At 45.2% G+C, this 19,055-nt stretch overlaps 1 protein-coding gene across 6 annotated transcripts in view; it reads left to right on the plus strand.

Annotated features, from left to right (window-relative positions):
- The window catches only part of LOC110526531 (synaptotagmin-7), a 107,565-nt gene extending 90,002 nt beyond the window's left edge, over positions 1-17,563 (plus strand). For 2 of the 6 annotated variants that reach the window (XM_036980917.1, XM_021607577.2), the window contains 6 exons: positions 4,502-4,610; positions 10,456-10,720; positions 11,027-11,196; positions 11,366-11,480; positions 11,719-11,918; positions 12,735-17,563. In XM_036980917.1, the coding sequence (XP_036836812.1) occupies positions 4,502-4,610; positions 10,456-10,720; positions 11,027-11,196; positions 11,366-11,480; positions 11,719-11,918; positions 12,735-12,839 (964 nt within the window). In that variant the 3' untranslated portion in view covers positions 12,840-17,563. The remainder of the gene's footprint in view (positions 1-4,501; positions 4,611-10,455; positions 10,721-11,026; positions 11,197-11,365; positions 11,481-11,718; positions 11,919-12,734) is intronic. The other 4 variants (XR_005052236.1, XR_005052235.1, XR_005052237.1 and 1 more) reach the window with 4 other exon arrangements.
- Positions 17,564-19,055: the final 1,492 nt, after the last annotated feature.

A 19,055-nucleotide genomic window follows, 5' to 3' on the forward strand; every position in this document is an offset into this window, starting at 1 on the left:
TCAATGACTGTTTTGTGAGAGAATTAGAGCAGATGATTTTAACAAACTATTAACCTTTCTTGTATTTTGTTTCAATCAAAGCATACAGTATAACCTGCTTAGTGGCGCGCGCTGTGACTATTCAACTTCAGCTAACCATCCTAAAATGTCATTAGAAATGAGTGAAGTGTTTTTGGTGTAACAGTATGGTTACAGTGGGGCAAAAAAGTATTTAGTCAGCCACCATATACTTATTTTCCACCATAATTTGCAATTAAATTAATAAGAAATCCTACAATGTGATTTTCTGGATTTTTTTCTCATTTTGTCTGTCATAGTTGAAGTGTACCTATGATGGAAATTACAGGCCTCTCTCATCTTTTTAAGTGGGAGAACTTGCACAATTGGTGGCTGACTAAATACTTTTTTTGCCCCACTGTATAGACTTACTATGCTATGCTATTATATTTGGTTTTGTTATGTAAAATACAAATGAATTATTATGTGATCTTGCGGGACATTGATTCATCTTCAGATTTTTTCCCCCCACAAATATTAATGGAGTTAGATAGAGTTAATGGAGTCGTGTATTCTCAATTGTAAAAAGTGAGGGAGCTCCCTCGCTCTCCGGCAGCACTACATCACTGGCCTACTAGTAGGTCTCACTTCAGAGCAGTGAGGGTCTGTCTGTTTATTTCAAAGGATCTTTGACCTTCAGAAGTTATTACACTCAAGGGCGTGTCTGTGACCTTCACACCTAACTACAGTATGATACTAGGTTATAACTACCAATATTATTTGGTTACTATTACACTATTCTCTATTGACACTAGGGTATTATGCTATGTTAACTCAGGTTTTTGTGTAGGGCAGTGGATCCAGGGCTGTGTGTATGTGCCTGTCTGTCTGTCTGTCTGTTGTGTGTGTCTTTGTCTCTTGTATTGGTCTTTAAGTGAATAATGGGGATGGTGTCATGGGGAGGTGGGTAGGGGAGGGTACTGGGAACAGGCGGGCAGGAGGGGTTTTCTTCTTGTGCTCTCTCTAGCCTTGCAGCGGAGTGTCCCCACCTTTTCCCTTTGGTCTCAGGCTCTGGGCACAGGTAACAATCCATAAGGATATTATCACAGGTCATGGTGAGAAGTAGAGGCCTCGCCTGCCTCCACATGCCCCCGCTAGTGTGTGTGTGCGTGTGTGAGTGTGTGTGTTTGTTTTCCTGGAGGCACTCACCTGCACGTGTCATATGTCCTCCAATCCCGTTGTGTCTTGCTGTTGATGTGGCTGCCTTTTTGCTGCCCTCTGTGACCCCCTGCCAAGCCCCCATGCTGCACGCCTACCCTCCTTTTACTCCCTCCAACCCAAGTGCTTGCTGTCTCTCCAGCCGTTGCCGTGCCAACAGAGCAGCCCATATTCTTTAGCTGGTGATCTGGGAAGGGAAGCAGCAGGGTTTGGTCCAGGCTCCATCAGCCACCTCTGGCAGCTGCATGCCATTACAAGTTGACTGACATGACCCTCACTGTGCCGTCACACAACTATGCCACATGTTAGCATCACGTTAGCCCCACGTTAGCCTCATCAGTTAGCCTTAACAGTAACATATGGAAGAAGAGAGAAGATGACCTTACATAACTCTATGTAGTTAGAGTGCTTTGTATAGAGTCTCTCCTGTTAGCCTATTCGTAGTCATATGTTTTGATGGAAGGAAGTTGATTGAATCAGACTGAGACAGTCATTCCCTGTGGGTGGGACACGAGTCTCTAGACATCGACAGCAGGCTTTGGGTTAGATCCAACCTTTAATGAATCAGCATACAGGGAGATCATAGACTAAGGAAGGAAAGAGAAATGGAAAAGATAGATTAGGACTGAGGGCGTAAAGAGGAAGGACAGCAGGAGATGTTGGATATGAGAAAATTGTCGTGATTCAGTAAAGATAAGGTCAACGGAAGACGAGGCAAGGTGTATCAGTTGTTGAGATGTTTGTCACTTTGACCTCTCCCCCTTCCATCATCTTATGTCTCCCCTCATTCAACCCCCACCCCTGCAGTCTATGGTGTGAATCCTCCTGACAGCTTTCCCCTCCAATCACAGCTATGCCAATCAAGAGATCCCCCTGGAACCAGGCTCATCCACATTACCGGTTTTACATGCACTTACCTGTCTGTCTGTATGTCTGTCAACATTCATTGTATGTGTCTTTCTCTGTCTGATGCCCCACTCCTTACTCTATACGTGCTCCATTATTTGCCTGTGTTCCTGTCTGTGACTGGGTGTCAACCCGTGTCTGTCTCGTTCTGTCTCTTTGTCTGTCTGATCTGGATAACTCAGTCTTATCCTCGCCAAGTGGATAAACTCTGTTATTTATTTGTTGCTCATTCAACTTCACTGATCACCTACACCTAGGGTTCAGTGATCCATTTGTTTGCTCTATAAGGCACTAAATGGATGTTAGACAGGAAGGGGAATGACTAAAGAAATGGGGGTAAGTGGTGTACGTAGAGTTGCAAAATTCTGGTAACTTTTCCAGAATTCCAAAGTTTTCCAGATATCCTGGTTAAAGGATACCAGATTCCCTGCGTATTCCCTCTTTATTACAGGAATCTTCCAACAGGGATTTCTAGAAAACCGGAGAATTTTGGAAAAGTTACAAGAGTTTTGCAACTCTACCTACACCACTTACCCCCATTCCTTTAGTCATTCTCCTTCCTGTCTAACATCCATTTAGTGCCTTATAGCGAAAACAAATGGATCACTGGACAGACAGACAGACAGACATGAAATGGGACGTAGTCATCCCTAGATTCTCAGATACAGGCAGCAAAAACTAGCTGAGAGATTGTTTTGTATGTGCATGGTGTTGCTTGCGCTTTGCTAAACTGTAGTATAATGGCACAGTGAAACTCTGCATGCCTCCGTTTTACTGTATATAAGTGAAATCCAGCCAGCCAGCCAGTGTTCATGGAAGGACACAGTGCACTAGAGTTACAGTCTCTCTCTTGTGTTAGGCAGCCCAACCCAACCACAGATACTGGATTTGCATTTGTGGACTGACCCTTCACACAGAGAGAGCCCGACCAGACAGAGACATGTCTGCGGTCCTACAACAGTGACTGACCCCTCAAACGACCAGGAACACAGACATCTGTAGCCTCAACCACAAAATTACTGATACTTCAGGAACCACAATTACCATCCTCCCTCCTCCTTGATAACCTATATGGCTAACATGCCCACATGCATCCTCTAACATCCCACTGGATTGGGATTAACCTCACTCAGCCAAACGATTAGTTCCTTGTATCTATTTGGCGGTTAACATGTTGTGTGTGTGTTATGTTTATACCCTCCCACATCTTTGGAATTGTTAGCTAGATTACTTGTTGGTTATTACTGCATTGTCGGAACTAGAAGCACAAGCATTTCGCTACACTCGCATTAACATCTGCTAACCATGTGTATGTGACAAATAAAATTTGATTTGATTTGATTCTCTATTATTCTCTTTTTCTCTCGCTCACCTACTTCTTTTTCCTGTCAGCCTTTCTGATGTACTGCCTCCAGCCATCTCCCTCCCTCTCTGACTCGTCCTCTTATTTTGCATGCCCATGTCAAGTCCGTTTCTCGTCTCTATTCTTTAGTCCTTATTGTGCTCTCTTACGAAAAGTTAGTCTTGTTTTTTTTTGTTTCCAGGCCTCTTATCCTCTCCTATCTCCTCTATTTCTCTTCCAGCTTCAACTGAACTATGCTGTGGTGTCTGTCTCTGTCTCACGTTCATTTGAGTCAGTAACCTCACTTTGTTCATTCTGTTAATCCTCCTAGTCTTAACAAAGACAAATCCCCCCTTTTCTCTGCAGAGATAAATCTTCAAATCTACTTCTTCTTCTGCACTCATCTTTCCCACAGCACCCATTCCTAATCCCACTTCCTCTCCCGCCATTTCTACAGTGCACCTGCACTGTTTTTCCTCTCTCTTCCTCTTGTCATTTTCCAGTGTGTAACCTGTAATTAGTGTTGTCTGTCTATGTGTCTTGACTTGTGTCACCTGCTATAGCTCAGCATGTCTTCTGCTCAACAGACTGTTACAACATATTGGCTAGGAACACTTTGTCTCCAACACCCAGTCCTCCCCCACCCTGTCCTTCCTCTTTTACTCTTTCGTTCATTAATTGTGTCGATTTTTGTGGCTGTTTTGCAAATATCACACTACTACATGATTGTAGTGACTATGGTTTGGAACTAAGTGTGCATGTATGTGTGTGAAGGTGTGAGTGAGAGTGTAAGTCACTAACATTCCCGTGTTACTCCCAAGTCTGGGACATTATCAGTCACATTAAGATCTGGACATTCAGCCTTGACACAAGACCTTGCAGCCTCACCTGTGGTGGGAAGCCATTTGACGAGCTGCAGGTTGCAGCACAGACCTGAGGCTGGCTCTTTGTCTTCAGAAGCAGGATTCTCCTAGTGCTCCGTTGGCCTCTCTCTCAGTGTCCGTCCTGACTGTGTCTCTGACCCCCCCCCCCCCCCAGCAGGAGCCTGGGTAAACCTGGGAGCCAGACCCCAGATGAGGCAGGCCGCCTCGGGAACTCCTTTGTCACAGACCTGACCAACTCTGTCACCACCAGCGACATTCACATGGTGAGAAAACCTGCTCCCTTCCCCTCTGTCTGTGTTAATGATTGTTCATCTGTACTCCTCTCTGCGTGTCTATGGGTTTGTCCACATCCACCCACTTGTGGCAGCATTTAGATGTCTTAAATGACAAAACATGCTAATTACATGACATTTCCCAACCCAGCTTGGCTATCACAAAGGAGAAACTCAGTAGAATATGCTTTGTTCAGCAAAAGCTGGTAATTACGCTGCGAACACAGTGCTGTGAGTGCTGGGTGGACAGGGCGCGGGTGGGGGATGGGCCTGTATTATTATGTGGGTTGCACGTCTGCGTTATGGAGGTCCCGATGATGCTTAATGATGATACTTTCACTTTGAGGGGGAGCCAACAGGGCCTGTCAGTTGGATCAGACCTGCAGTTGGCCACGGTCTCTTTCCATCTCTGGTCTCTCACAATGTGAGTCGAAGACTTTCACTAGGCCTAGTTAATATCGATAATTTTTTTTCATCACTGAGGCACAGTTTCTTTTTTTTTGGGGGGGGGGGGGGGGGGGGGGGAGTCATTGTGATACTACCTATGCAGGATTTTAGAAGTTTTATATGCTTTTATAGAAGTGAGTTAGTTTGAATAATCCCGGTACCCAGAATCAATTATTGCGTACGCTGGCCAGCTACGTCAATCTGTCACAAGGGATTTGTTTTACATTTATTTTTATTTCACCTTTATTTAACCAGGTAGGCCAGTTGAGAACCAGTTCTCATTTACAACTGCGACCTGGCCAAGCTAAAGCAAAGCAGTGTGACAAAAACAACAACACAAGAGTTACACATAAACAAACGTACAGTCAATAACAGAATAGAAAAGTATATGTACAGTGTGTGCAAATGTAGTAAGATTAGGGAGGTAATGCAATAAATAGGCCAAAATAATTTTAATTTAGCATTAACACTGGAGTGATAGATGTGCAGATGATGATGTGCAAGTAGAGATAAATAAATAACAATATGGGGATGAGGGAGTTGTGTGTGCTATTTACAGATGGGCTGTGTACAGGTACAGTGATCGGTAAGCTGCTCTGACAGCTAATGCTTAAAGTTAGAGAGGGAGATATGTCTCCAGCTTCAGTGATTTTTGCAATTCGTTTCAGTCATTGGCAGTAGAGAACTGGAAGGAATTGCGGCCAAAGGAGGTGTTGGCTTTGGGGATGACCAGTGAAATATACCTGCTGGAGCGCGTGCTATGTGTGGGTGTTGCTATGGTGACCAGTGAGCTGAGATAAGGCAGGGCTTTACCTAGCAAAGACTTATAGATGACCTGGAGCCAATGGGTTTGGAGACAAATATGTAGCGAGGGCCAGCCAACGAGAGCATACAGGTCGCAGTGGTGGGTAGTATATGGGGCTTTGGTGACAAAACGGATGGCACTGTGATAGACTTCATCCAATTTGCTGAAAAGAGTGTTGGAGGCTATTTTGTAAATGACATCGCCGAAGTCAAGGATCGGTAGGATAGTCAGTTTTACGAGGGTATGTTTGGCAGCATGAGTGAAGGAGGCTTTGTTGCGAAGTAGGAAGCAGATTCTAGATTTAATTTTGGGTTGGATATGCTTAATGTGAGTCTGAAAGGAGAGTTTACAGTCTAACCAGACACCTAGGTACAGTATTTGTAGTTGTCCACATATTCTAAGTCAGAACCGTACAGAGTGGAGGTTCGATTAACCTCTCTGGTACACGCTAGCGTCCCACCTCGACAACAGCCAGTGAAATTGCAGGGCGCCAAATTCAAAACAACAGAAATCCCATAATTACAATTCCTCAAACATACAAGTATTATACACTATTTTAAAGATAAACATCTTGTAAATCCAACCACAGTGTCCAATTTCAAAAAGGCTTTACTGCGAAAGCACACCATGCGATTATGTTTGGTCAGCACCTAGTCACAGAAAACCATACAGCCATTTTCCAGCCAAGGAGAGGGCTCACAAGTCAGAAATAGCGATTAAATGAATCACTAACCTTTGATGATCTTCATCAGATGGCACTCATAGGACTTCATGTTACACAATACATGTATGTTTTGTTCGATAAAGTTCATATTTATATGCAAAAATCTCAGTTTACATTGACTCGTTATGTTCAGAAATGCATTGTCTCAGACAAACGTTCGGTGAAAGTGCAGAGAGCCACATCAAATTACTGAAATAATCATCATAAACATTGATAAACGATACAAGTGTTAAACATAAGAATAAAGATAAACTTCTCCTTAATGCAACCGCTGTTTCAGATTTCAAAAAGGCTTTACTGCGAAAGCACACTTTGCGATTATGTTAGGTCAGCACCTAACCACAGAAACCCATACAGCCATTTTCCAGCTAAGGAGAGGGCTCACAAGTCAGAAATAGCATTAAAATGAATCACTTACCTTTGATGATCTTCATCTGGTGGCACTCCCAGGTCTCCATGTTAGATAGTAAATGTTTGTTTTGTTCAATAATGTCCCTCTTTATGACCAAAAACTTCATTTTTGTTCACGCGTTTTGTCCAGTAATTCAAATGCTCAAGGCGCTTGCACTAAGTCCAGACAAAAAGTTTTTAAAAAGTACAATAAAAACATGCCAAACGATGTTTAAAATCAATCCTCCGGTTGTTTTTGTCATAAATAATCAATAATTATTTCAACCGGACCAAAGCTTCGTCAATAGAAAAAGAGAAACAAGAAAGGCGTGTTCCCAATCAGGCGCATGGCTGATGTCTGGAAATTTCCACTGGCCACTGATTGAAAGTGCTGCATCTCCCTCATTTTTCAGAGTAAAAGCCTGAAACAATGCCTAAAGACTGGCCACATGTAGAAGAAGCCATAGAGCTCATGAACTGCTGTTCACAAATGCTCTCCATCCAACCTCACTGAGCTCGAGCTGTTTTGCAAGGAGGAATGGGAAAAAATGTTAGTCTCTCGATGTGCAAAACTGATAGAGACATACCCCAAACGACTTACAGCTGTAATCGCAGCAAAAGGTGGCGCTACAAAGTATTAACTTAAGGGGGCTGAATAATTTTGCACGCCCAATTTTTCAGTTTTTGATTTGTTAAAAAAGTTTGAAATATCCAATAAATGTCGTTCCACTTCATGATTGTGTCCCACTTGTTGTTGATCCTTCACAAAAAAATACAGTTTTATATCTTTATGTTTGAAGCCTGAAATGTGGCAAAAGGTCGCAAAGTTCAAGGGGGCCGAATAGTTTCGCAAGGCACTGTTCTCATATTCTGAGCAAGGAACTTAAACGTTAGCTTTTTTACATGGCACATATTGCACTTTTACTTTCTCTCCAAAACTGTGTTTTTGCATTATTTAAACCAAATTGAACATGTTTCATTATTTATTTGAGACTAAATTGATTTTATTTAAGTATTGTATTAAGTTCAAAAAAGTGTTCATTGTTCATTCAGTATTGTTGTAATTGTCATTTATTACAAATATACAAATCGGCTGATTAATTGGTATCGGCTTTTTTTGGTCCTCTAATCATCGTTATCGGCGTTGAAAAATCATAATCGGTCGACCTCTAGTCCAGGTTAGTGATGCTAGTCGGGCGGGAGGGTGCGGGCAGTAATCGGTTGAAGAGCATGCATTTAGCTTTACTAGCATTTAAAAGCAGTTGGAGGTCACGGAAGGAGTGTTGTATGGCATTGAAGCTCATTTGGAGGTTTGTTAACACAGTGTCCAAAGAAGGGCCAGATGTATACAGAATGGTGTCGTCTGCGTAGAGGTGGATCAGAGAATCACCAGCAGCAAGGGTGACATCATTGATGTATACAGAGAAAAGAGTCTGCCCGAGAATTGAACCCTGTGGGACCCCCATAGAGACTGCCAGAGGTCCGGACAACAGGCCCTCCGATTTAACACACTGAACTCTATCTGTGAAGTAGTTGGCAAACCAGGCAAGGCAGTCATTTGAAAAGCCAAGGCTATTGAGTCTGCCGATAAGAATGCAGGGATTGATAGAGTCGAAAGCCTTGGCCAGGTTGATGAAGACTGCTGCACAGTACTGTCTTTTATCGATGGAGGTTATGATATCGTTTTGGACCTTGAGCATGGCTGAGGTGATCTGTTTGTTAACTTGGCTTTCAAAGATTTTAGAAAGGCAGGGCAGGATGTATATAGGTCTATAACAGTTTGGGTGTAGAGTGTCTCCCCCTTTGAAGAGGAGGATGACCGCGGCAGCTATCCAATCTTTGGAGATCTCAGACGATACGAGAGAGAGGTTGAACAGGCTAGTAATAGGGGTTGCAACAATTTTGGCTAATCATTTTAGAAAGAGAGGGTCCAGATTGCCTAGCCCGGCTGATTTGTAGGGATCCAGATTCTGCAGCTCTTTCAGAACATCAACTGTCTGGATTTAGGTGAAGGAGAAGCGGGGGGGGGGGGGGACTTGGGCAAGTTTCTGCAGGGGGTGCTGAGATGTTGGCCGGGGTAGGGGTAGCCAGGTGGAAAGCATGGCTAACCTTAGAAAAATGCTTATTGAAATGATTGATTATCGTATATTTATCGGTGGTGACAGTGTTTCCTAGCCTCAGTGCAGTGGGCAGCTGGGAGGAGGTGCTCTTATTCTCCATGGACTTTACAGTGTCCCAAAACTTTTTGGAATTAGTGCTACAGGATGCAAATTTCTGTTTGAAAAAGCTAGCCTTTGCTTTCCTAACTGACTGTGTATATTGGTTCCTGACTTACCTGAAAAGTTGCATATCGCCGGGGCTATTCGATGCTGATGCAGTACGCCACAGGATGTTTTTGTGCTGGTTGGTGTGGTGTGTGTACATATTATGTTAATAATATGATTAACCTCGTGTTCTGACCCTCACATGGTCTGGGGGTGGAGAGATGTGAATAGTGTAGGTGGGCTCAGTATGTGGTTGTATTTTGTGGAGTTGTAGGTTCTGTATCTATGTGGGTTATGTGGGTTTCAGGCGAAGCGATTTGGCAACAAGTAAAAGAGAATAAATAACAGATTGACCCTGAAAAATTTTGAAAACTAGGTGGGGCAAATTTCAGGAGCGCTGTCTCGATGTGTGCATGCATGCGTCCATGTAAATATGTCTGTGTGCGCATGTGTGTGTTCATGAAAGACAGACAGACATCAGACACCAAGAGGGTGAAGGAGGAGAGATGATCAGATTTAGAACGAGGAGGCAAAGCAACAGCGAGATGTGTGGGAGAGAATACAGAATGTGAGATTAAATTCCAGGAACTGCACCTTGGGCCAAGCCTCTGGTCCCTCTCTATCAGATAGCAGCCTTTTAACTGCATTTCCTTCCCTCCCTCGGGGCCCAGCTCCAGTTAGGCAGGGGGTCTCTCTATTCACAGAATACCTCCTGCCTCTCCGCTCAAGATATGCCTTCTCCCCCATCGCTCCCTCCCTTATCGCTCAGTAAAGACCAGACATATGACATAACATTATCTGAACGTTAGGCTAGCATGATGGCAGCATTGCACGTGAGTTCCAGTGCTGTTTGACTGCCCCCTTGTGGATGAGAAATAAAGCTCCTTGTTCACCTTGGGTGTTCATGTCCCTGAGTGTTTCATCTGTGTGTTCCATGCTGGGAAAGGGTGGGGGTATTGGGATGAGGGTTGTTGAGTGTACAAAGGGAGAATCTCAATTGCATACTACTCGCGTCTTCTCTCCTTTCTCCTCGCCTCCTTCTCAAAACCCATTGGATGAGAGTGCCAGAGGTCCCTCCCCTCTGACCTTCTCCAATGTGTTTTGAGAAGGAGTCAAGGAGAGAGGACGCGAGGAGTATGCAATTGCGATTCTACCATCGTATAGACTGGATAAATATTAGAGTTCTCTGCTGCTGTTCTCTCCCAGCTCTCTCCAGGCTCAGAAGAGGACACAGAAGGGCCTGTGGTTGAGAAGCTGGGCCGGATTCAGTTCAGTGTGGGCTACAGCTTCCAGGACTCCACCCTGACCGTCAAGATCCTTACGGGCCAGGAGCTCCCCGCCAAGGACTTCTCTGGCACCTCAGACCCCTTCGTCAAACTCTACCTGCTGCCTGACAAGAAGCACAAGCTGGAGACCAAGGTCAAGAGGAAGAACCTCAATCCTCGCTGGAACGAGACCTTCCTGTTTGAAGGTCAGACTGTGAAATCACCCTGCATACGAGGCTGCGTACCTAATGGCGCCCTATTCTGCACTACTTTTGATCACAGCCCTATGGGCCCCTATAGTGCACTACATAGGGAATAGGATGCCATTTGGGACGCAATGGCAACTACTGCACATTATAAAAAACACACATCTGGTCTTAGAACTATACACATAACTAGACAAATGGCTATTGGTTATCCTGTATAAAGTCTGAAAGAGTACTCCCTAAATCTCTGTCCAGCACATATCAGCCTCTTATCTGTCTGTTTATGTATCTGTCTGTTCCCCCCAGGGTTCCCCTATGAGAAGGTGATCCAGAGGACCCTCTATATGCAGGTGCTGGATTACGATCGCTTCAGCAGGAACGACCCCATCGGGGAGGTGTCCATTCCCCTTAACAAGGTGGACCTGGGCAACCAGCAGACCTACTGGAAGGAGCTGAAGCCCTGCAGCGACGGCAGCGTGAGTAAAGTACACACACAGACTAGGACAGTTGCAGAGGGACAGGGGATGAGGGGGAAGGGTAGGAGAGAGGGAACAAGGAGAAGGAGGGATGATGGGAAGACAGAAGGGGGTAGAGGAGATGAAGGGAGAGAGGGTTGGTGAGTGGTGATGTCATTGTGTTTCTCAGGGGAGTCGAGGAGACCTGCTGGTGTCACTGTGCTACAACCCTCAAGCCAACACCATCACTGTGACCATCATCAAAGCCCGCAACCTGAAAGCCATGGACATTGGAGGCACCTCTGGTACAGTACATACAATACTCTGTCATCACCTATTTCCTGTGCTACAGTCTGTCTACCGTAACATGTGTCAATGTGGTTTCAGTATCTCTCCATCCATACGGCATCCAAAATGACACCCTATTCCCTATATAGTGCACTACTTTCTATGAGCCCTGGTCAAAATAAGTGTACTGTATAGGGATTAGGGTGCCATTTGGGATGAAACCTCTGTGTTTAAGTGATGTGTCTCCCCCGTCAGATCCGTATGTGAAGCTGTGGCTGATGCACAAGGACAAGCGTGTGGAGAAGAAGAAGACGGTGACAATGAAGTGCTGTCTGAACCCCGTGTTCAACGAGTCCTTCCCCTTCGACGTCCCCGCCCACGTGCTCCGAGAGACCACCATCATCATCACCGTCATGGACAAGGACAAGCTCAGTCGCAATGACGTCATCGGCAAGGTACCGCCCCCTCGTAACGCCCAGACCACCAGCCACGTACATCACCAGTCCACACTGACCCCTGCTGGCACATCTTGAGACACACACACACATGCACACGCACACGTACATAAACTCATAACACACACACACACACACACAATGATCCTGCTCTCACACACACTAACACAACGACACATTAACAGTCACTGTCTCAAGATTGCTCTTACATACTGACACAGTGAGATTGATATCCATTGATTGTGTGGTTTGTTTGTGGCACACAGAGGCACTATCCCATTGATTTTCTGACACACTGTAACCCTCATACAGGCTTCCTTACTATGGATCCAGTGTCTGATAGTGACCCCTCAGTAAACCAAACACGCCTCATCACAGGCTCTGGCCCTTTCACCCACAGTCTAATCACCAGCAGTAAAACACAGCTGCGGCTTGCTTGGGAGCCTCCATCTCTCTGTCTAAACATAAGTCTCATTCTCACACAAATCTTTCCCCCTGTTTCCCCTGCTCTGAAAATTGCTGAGAGTAAAACAGCTGTTTCATCTTAATGACTCTCCTCAGCTCCCGATATGAATTAAATTCAGATTAGGGTGATTGGCAAGCTTTATGGTAACAGCAGGGACACTCCAGACTTCAGAGAGTTTAGTTTACCTCTCTCTGTTTGAGTATGAGTAATATCGATCTCTGTGACGTCAGATATCCTGCTTATCCATCTCACCCCCCTCTCTCTCTTTCACTCCATCTCTCTCTCCTCCTCCCTTCCTCCCCTTCTCATCCTCTCTTTCTTCCCACCCTCCCTCTTGCTCTCTCTCTCAGATCTATCTCTCGTGGAAGAGTGGTCCAGCGGAGGTGAAGCACTGGAAGGACATGATGGGTAAACCTCGTAATGCCGTGCAGCAGTGGCATGCCCTCAAGGCCTGATACTGTAGGTCCAGTCACATCCACCCAGACCATCCCAGCCCCCTGCCCTGCCCTCCCACCCTATCGTTATGCACAAGGCTGACTCGCTGCAGAACATGGGTACAAATAGCCATCCAACGCATCCACCCTACGCATCCACCCTCTCCTCATGCCTGTCCTCTCTCAGATCCCTAATGAGCTTCTCCTTCCTCTACTCCTCTCTGTTTAGCCGGGTCCTTTCTGAGTCTTGTTGCTTTTAAGTCATACCTTCCTCTCAACCATAGTTTTTTCTCCTTGGTCCACCTTTACTCTGTTTTACTCTGGAGCAGCACACTCTGCCAGCCCTAGGGTGAGCCTCAGCCACCAACAAAAACAGGTTAAAATAGACCATATAAGAATCCTGCGTAAGGAGCTGGTGAAGGGCCTGTCTTTCAGGAAACATTAAATCTGTGACTGTGTGACAGACTGACCGACAAGGAATCCAGTTCCACCATTAATCCTGTGTCTCTCCATCGTTCTCCTGTGTCAGTGAGGGGAGGCTACTTCTCTCCCTAATCACTGCTCTCTCTGTCGTCAGAAGCAATCTGGTTGGCTGTTCATTTTTTTTTTTTTGCTTCCCACGTTGACCCTTTGGTCCATTCCCTTCTGCAAACACACAGAGAATATAACAGGAAGGATCGATAGAGAGAGAGTTGCAAACCAATGGTATAGAAGAGGGATGGACTGTCTGGATGATAATGGAATTAGACGTGACACTGTCACTCCACCCCGTTCATCATCTCTGATCTCTTTCTCTCCCACCACTGTGGTGAGTCTTCCCTGGCTGGACCCCCTTGTTGTCTGTGCGTGCTGTGGGTGATGTGCTGTAACTCCAAATGAATTTCTAGATGAAAAAAGGAGAAAATGACTGATCATTTACACTGGTCCATGGGGGAAATGTAAAAAGACGTTCCTATTTTCTGGAGAGAAAAAAAAGATTAATGACAGAAAAAGAGTAAAGTCATCAATGTTGTGTTTTGTTTTTAAAAAGCCTAAAGAGACCAATCAAAATGTTCTTCCAGAGACAGTAAATAGAAGCAAAAAGACAGCTATTATTCTGTCGTATTCTCTGTGTGTGTGTGTGTGTGTGTGTGTGCGTGTGTGTGTGTGTGTGTGTGTGTGTGTGTGCGTGTGTGTGTGTGCGTGCGTGCGTGCGTGTCAGCGAAAGTTAGAGTGTGAATGCGAGTGCAAGTGTGTGAAAGTATTGGGCTTGCACTGCTATCAAATGAATAACGACAATGTTACTGATAATAATGATGACAATAATAATCATCAGTATTCTACTGGATATGTTTGAAGACTTGGAGAGGTCACAGCAGCTAAGCAGTGACAGAGAGAGAGGGGTACAGTCTGTAGGGTGGTGCCTGCTACCTGGTGTGGAATGGTAAGCAGAGGAGGAACTTGACATGAACCACCAGTCTTCATCTGAGCTGCTTTCTCTCAATTGCATCATCCACTGCAGATAACCATAAATAAATGCCCCTCTCCCAACCGAGTCAGTTTTGTTTCTAATGGAGCACTAAGCCAATTGATCTTGTCCCCATCAAGGTTGGTAACGTTACCTGTTTGTCTCTCTCAGTCATTTTGTGTAATTCTGCCTGTCTGTTGGAACGTGTGTCTGTAACGTCAGTTGGTCTGTAAGTCATTTAGTCAACATCTTATTCATTAGTGTGCATGTCACAGAACACATTGTTATAAGAATGTTAGTAGATAAATGTTTAGGGTCTTAGTGGAAGGCTGTTCCATTACTGGCCAAACCCCCTCTGCTCTGTCCTGCTCCAGATGTTAGATAGTTAGGGTCTTAGTGGGTCTTCAGGACCAGGGCTGTTTCATTACAGACCAAACCCCCTCTGCTCTGTCCTGCTCCTGATGTTAGATAGTTGGGTGTTAATGGGTCTTCAGGACCACGGCTGTTACAGACCAAACCCCCTCTGTTCTGTCCTGCTCCTAATGTTAGATAGTTGGGTGTTAGTGGGTCTTCAGGACCACAGCTGTTACGGACCAAACCCCCTCTGTCCTGTTCTGTCCTGCTTCAGGACCAGGCTGTTCCATTACTGGCCAGACCCCCTCTGCTCTGTGCTGCTCCTGATGTCATCCTGGAGTGACCTGTTCCAAGATTAAGTTTCTCTCTCATCACACAGTGGGCTGAAGGATAGCTACAAGAGTAATAATATCAACTAAACCTATTTTCTGTTTACATTTGACTGTTTATTTGTGTTTACTGAATGTGTGTGTGTGTGTGTGTGTGTGTTTGCAATGTGTGTATGAGTGTGTCAACATCTGACTGTTTGTGTTTACCGTGTATGTATGTGTGCTTGGTGTTCACTTTTGCCATTTTCATTTTCTTAATATGGAATCTGTTTTTTGGCTGTTTTTATTCTGTATAAAGTAATTTAGATGTTCAGTTAATTATTCATGTTGTCGCTGATCGCTAAGGAGGAGACGCTAATGATTACTGGGATGTTGGAACGTGACAAAGGGCATGTGTCTACTTTCTATTTGTTGGGGTTTTATGGGTTGGTTGGGGAGGGGGCCATAGACATTCGAGAATCTGAGTGAAGAGAGAAACAAAGAGAAGAGAGAGAGGGGAGCTCATTACATCTGACAATACCACATACAGCATATTCTATTCTAGCCCTCTTCTGTTGGGCAGAGGGACCGTTCACTCAGGCCTGTGTGCATCAGGGGCCTTGTGTTCTGGTTTACCATTTAATAGGTGGCTTACAGAACCACAACATGCTGTCCCTCCGCTCTAGGTCTGGCCCAACACACTGTCCCTCCGCTCTAGGTCTGGCCCAAAACGTTGTCCCTCCGCTCTAGGTCTGGCCCAACACGCTGTCCCTCCCCTCTAGGTCTGGCACAACACGCTGTCCCTCCGCTCTAGGTCTGGCCCAACACGCTGTCCCTCCCCTCTAGGTCTGGCCCAAAATGTTGTCCCTCCGCTCTAGGTCTGGCCCAACACACTGTCCCTCCCCTCTAGGTCTGGCCCAAAACGTTGTCCCTCCGCTCTAGGTCTGGCCCAACACGCTGTCCCTCCGCTCTAGGTCTGGCCCAACACGCTGTCCCTCCCCTCTAGGTCTGGCCCAAAACGTTGTCCCTCCGCTCTAGGTCTGGCCCAACACACTGTCCCTCCCCTCTAGGTCTGGCCCAACACACTGTCCCTCCGCTCTAGGTCTGGCCCAACACACTGTCCCTTCCCTCTACGTCTGGCCCAACACGCTGTCCCTCCGCTCTAGGTCTGGCCCAACACACTGTCCCTCCCCTCTAGGTCTGGCCCAACACGTCCCTCCGCTCTAGGTCTGGCCCAACACACTGTCCCTCCCCTCTAGGTCTGGCCCAACACGCTGTCCCTCCCCTCTAGGTCTGGCCCAACACGCTGTCCCTCCGCTCTAGGTCTGGCTCAACACGCTGTCCCTCCGCTCTAGGTCTGGCCCAACACGCTGTCCCTCCGCTCTAGGTCTGGCACAACACGCTGTCCCTCCGCTCTAGGTCTGGCCCAACACGCTGTCCCTCCGCTCTAGGTCTGGCCCAACACGCTGTCCCTCTAGGTCTGGCCCAACACGCTGTCCCTCCGCTCTAGGTCTGGCCCAACACGCTGTCCCTCCGCTCTAGGTCTGGCCCAACACGCTGTCCCTCCCCTCTAGGTTTGGCCCAACACGCTGTCCCTCCGCTCTAGGTCTGGCCCAACACGCTGTCCCTCCGCTCTAGGTCTGGCCCAATACGCGGTCCCTCCGCTCTAGGTCTGGCCCAACACGCTGTCCCTCCGCTCTAGGTCTGGCCCAACACGCTGTCCCTCCGCTCTAGGTCTGGCCCAACACACTGAGACTAAGACAGACGAGGTCTCCATACGTCAGTGCTGACGTACTTCAAAACCCCACTGTGACACACATGCTTTTTGGCACAAGGTGCTCTTAAACAACACCCCTCCCCCTCTCCTCCATATGCTCTCACTCCCCAAGTGTCACAGAGAAAAGGTGAGACAGACAATGATCATCACCTCATTTGCATCACTGCAATCTCCAGGCAGAGCAGAACATAGCAGAGCACCTACCTGCTCCTAAAATAACTGGGAACAGAGTCACCGCCCTGCCTCATACTGAGCACACAAGCAAACGATACATCATTATGTATGCAGACGCAGCATTAAATTGAAAAGATCAGCTAGAATAGGAAACACAGATAAAATGGCATGATACAGGTGAAAATTAATTATTTGTTTTACTTGATTTCCCTGAACTGAAAATAGGTCCAGAAGCCAGGTATGGTCCATTTGCCTGAGGCATTGAGCTTGGAATCTTAGTAGAGTCCTTCCTTGGCCCTAGAAAACCCCAGTAGCAATTCAAAACACAGATCTAAATAAATATGAAAACTGATCAGTGGTCACTCAGATTGAAATCACCCTAAATGTCTGATTAGTGCTCTCTACACAGATATTGGTGGAGATACGAGGAGGATTGTCCAAAATAGGTCAGGATTTTGTGACATTGTATAAAGGATTAATTAAAATTGTGTATGTAAAAAGTTTTCATTGGGGATGTTGATATCTGTATGTCCTTGACATCCCTTTGTCCCATCTCTTGCTCTCTTCTGTTCTCTCTTTAGTCACACATCTGTGGGGTGCACAATCTTATATATCAACCATTTATTTTTTTGAAATCTGTACAGTGTATAAATATAGAAATGTGTACATAAAAATAAGAAACTTCTAAAATTGTTTTTGTTGTTTTTCTAAAGCTGATTTACTGTGGTATTTCATAGTGGCTTGTGGCTTTCTCTCCCTATTTGATTTCCATCAGAGGAACTTAGTAAGGTTTCCAACTGTTCCCACTGGCTAGTACTAGTTGAAACAGTAGTTCTGTTGCAGTAAAAACACTGTTGTGAAGAGTCAAGTCTGAACCTCGCCTTCAAATCTGGCCTTCGACTTGAACGTCAAATTCAGTTCATAGAGGAATGATATACTGTACATACACTGCTTTTCTGTCAAACCAAGCGGCATCGATTCCTTTAATTAGATGTTGTTTACTTTCATATTTTCACGGCTACAGTGCCTTGCAAAATGATTCACCACCTTGGCGTTTTTCCTATTTTGTTGCATTACAACCTGTAATTGAAATTGATTTTTATTTGGATGTCATGTAATGGACATACACGAAATAGTCCAAATTGGTGAAGTGAAATGAAAAAAATTACTTGTTTCAAAAAATTATGAAAATTCTAAACAGAAAAGTGGGGCATACATATGTATTCACCTGCTTTGCTATGAAGCCCCCAAATAATATTCTGGTGCAACCAATTACCTTCAGAAGTCACATAATTAATTAAATGAAGTCCACCTGTGTGCAATCTCAGTGTCACATGATCTCAGTATATACAGTTGAAGTTGGAAGTTTACATACACTTAGGCTGGAGTCATTAAAACTCGTTTTTCAACCACTCCACAAATTTCTTGTTAACAAACTGTAGTTTTGGCAAGTCAGTTAGGACATCTACTTTGTGCATGACACAAGTAATTTTTCCAACAATTGTTTACAGACAGATTATTTCACTTATAATTCACTGTACCACAATTCGTGGGTCAGAAGTTTACATACACTAAGTTGACTGTGCCTTTAAACAGCTTGAAAATTTCAGAAAATGATGTCATGGCTTTAGAAGCTTCTGATAGGCTAATTGACATCATTTGAGTCAATTGGAGGTGTACCTGTGGATGTATTTCAAGGCCTACCTTCAAACTCAGTGCCTCTTTGCTTGACATCATGGGAAAATCAAAAGAAATTAGCCAAGGCCAATAATTGTAGACCTCCAAAAGTCTGGTTCATCCTTGGGTGCAATTTCCAATCGCCTGAAGGTACCACTTTCATCTGTAAAAACAATAGTATGCAAGTATAAACACCATGGGACCATGCAGCCGTCATATCACTCAGGACGGAGACGCCTTCTGTCTCCTAGAGATGAATGTACTTTGGTGCGAAAAGTGCAAATCAATCCCAGAACAACAGCAAAGGACCTTGTGAAGATGCTGGAGGAAACAGGTACAAAAGTATCTATATCCACAGTAAAACGAGTCCTATATCGACATAACCTGAAAGGTCGCTCAGCAAGGAAGAAACCACTGCTCCAAAACCTCCATTAAAAAGCCAGACTACGGTTTGCAACTGCACATGGAGACAAAGATCGTACTTTTTGGAGAAATGTCCT

Source organism: Oncorhynchus mykiss, chromosome 6, assembly GCF_013265735.2.
Source record: "Oncorhynchus mykiss isolate Arlee chromosome 6, USDA_OmykA_1.1, whole genome shotgun sequence".
NCBI classification, from domain to species: domain Eukaryota; kingdom Metazoa; phylum Chordata; class Actinopteri; order Salmoniformes; family Salmonidae; genus Oncorhynchus; species Oncorhynchus mykiss.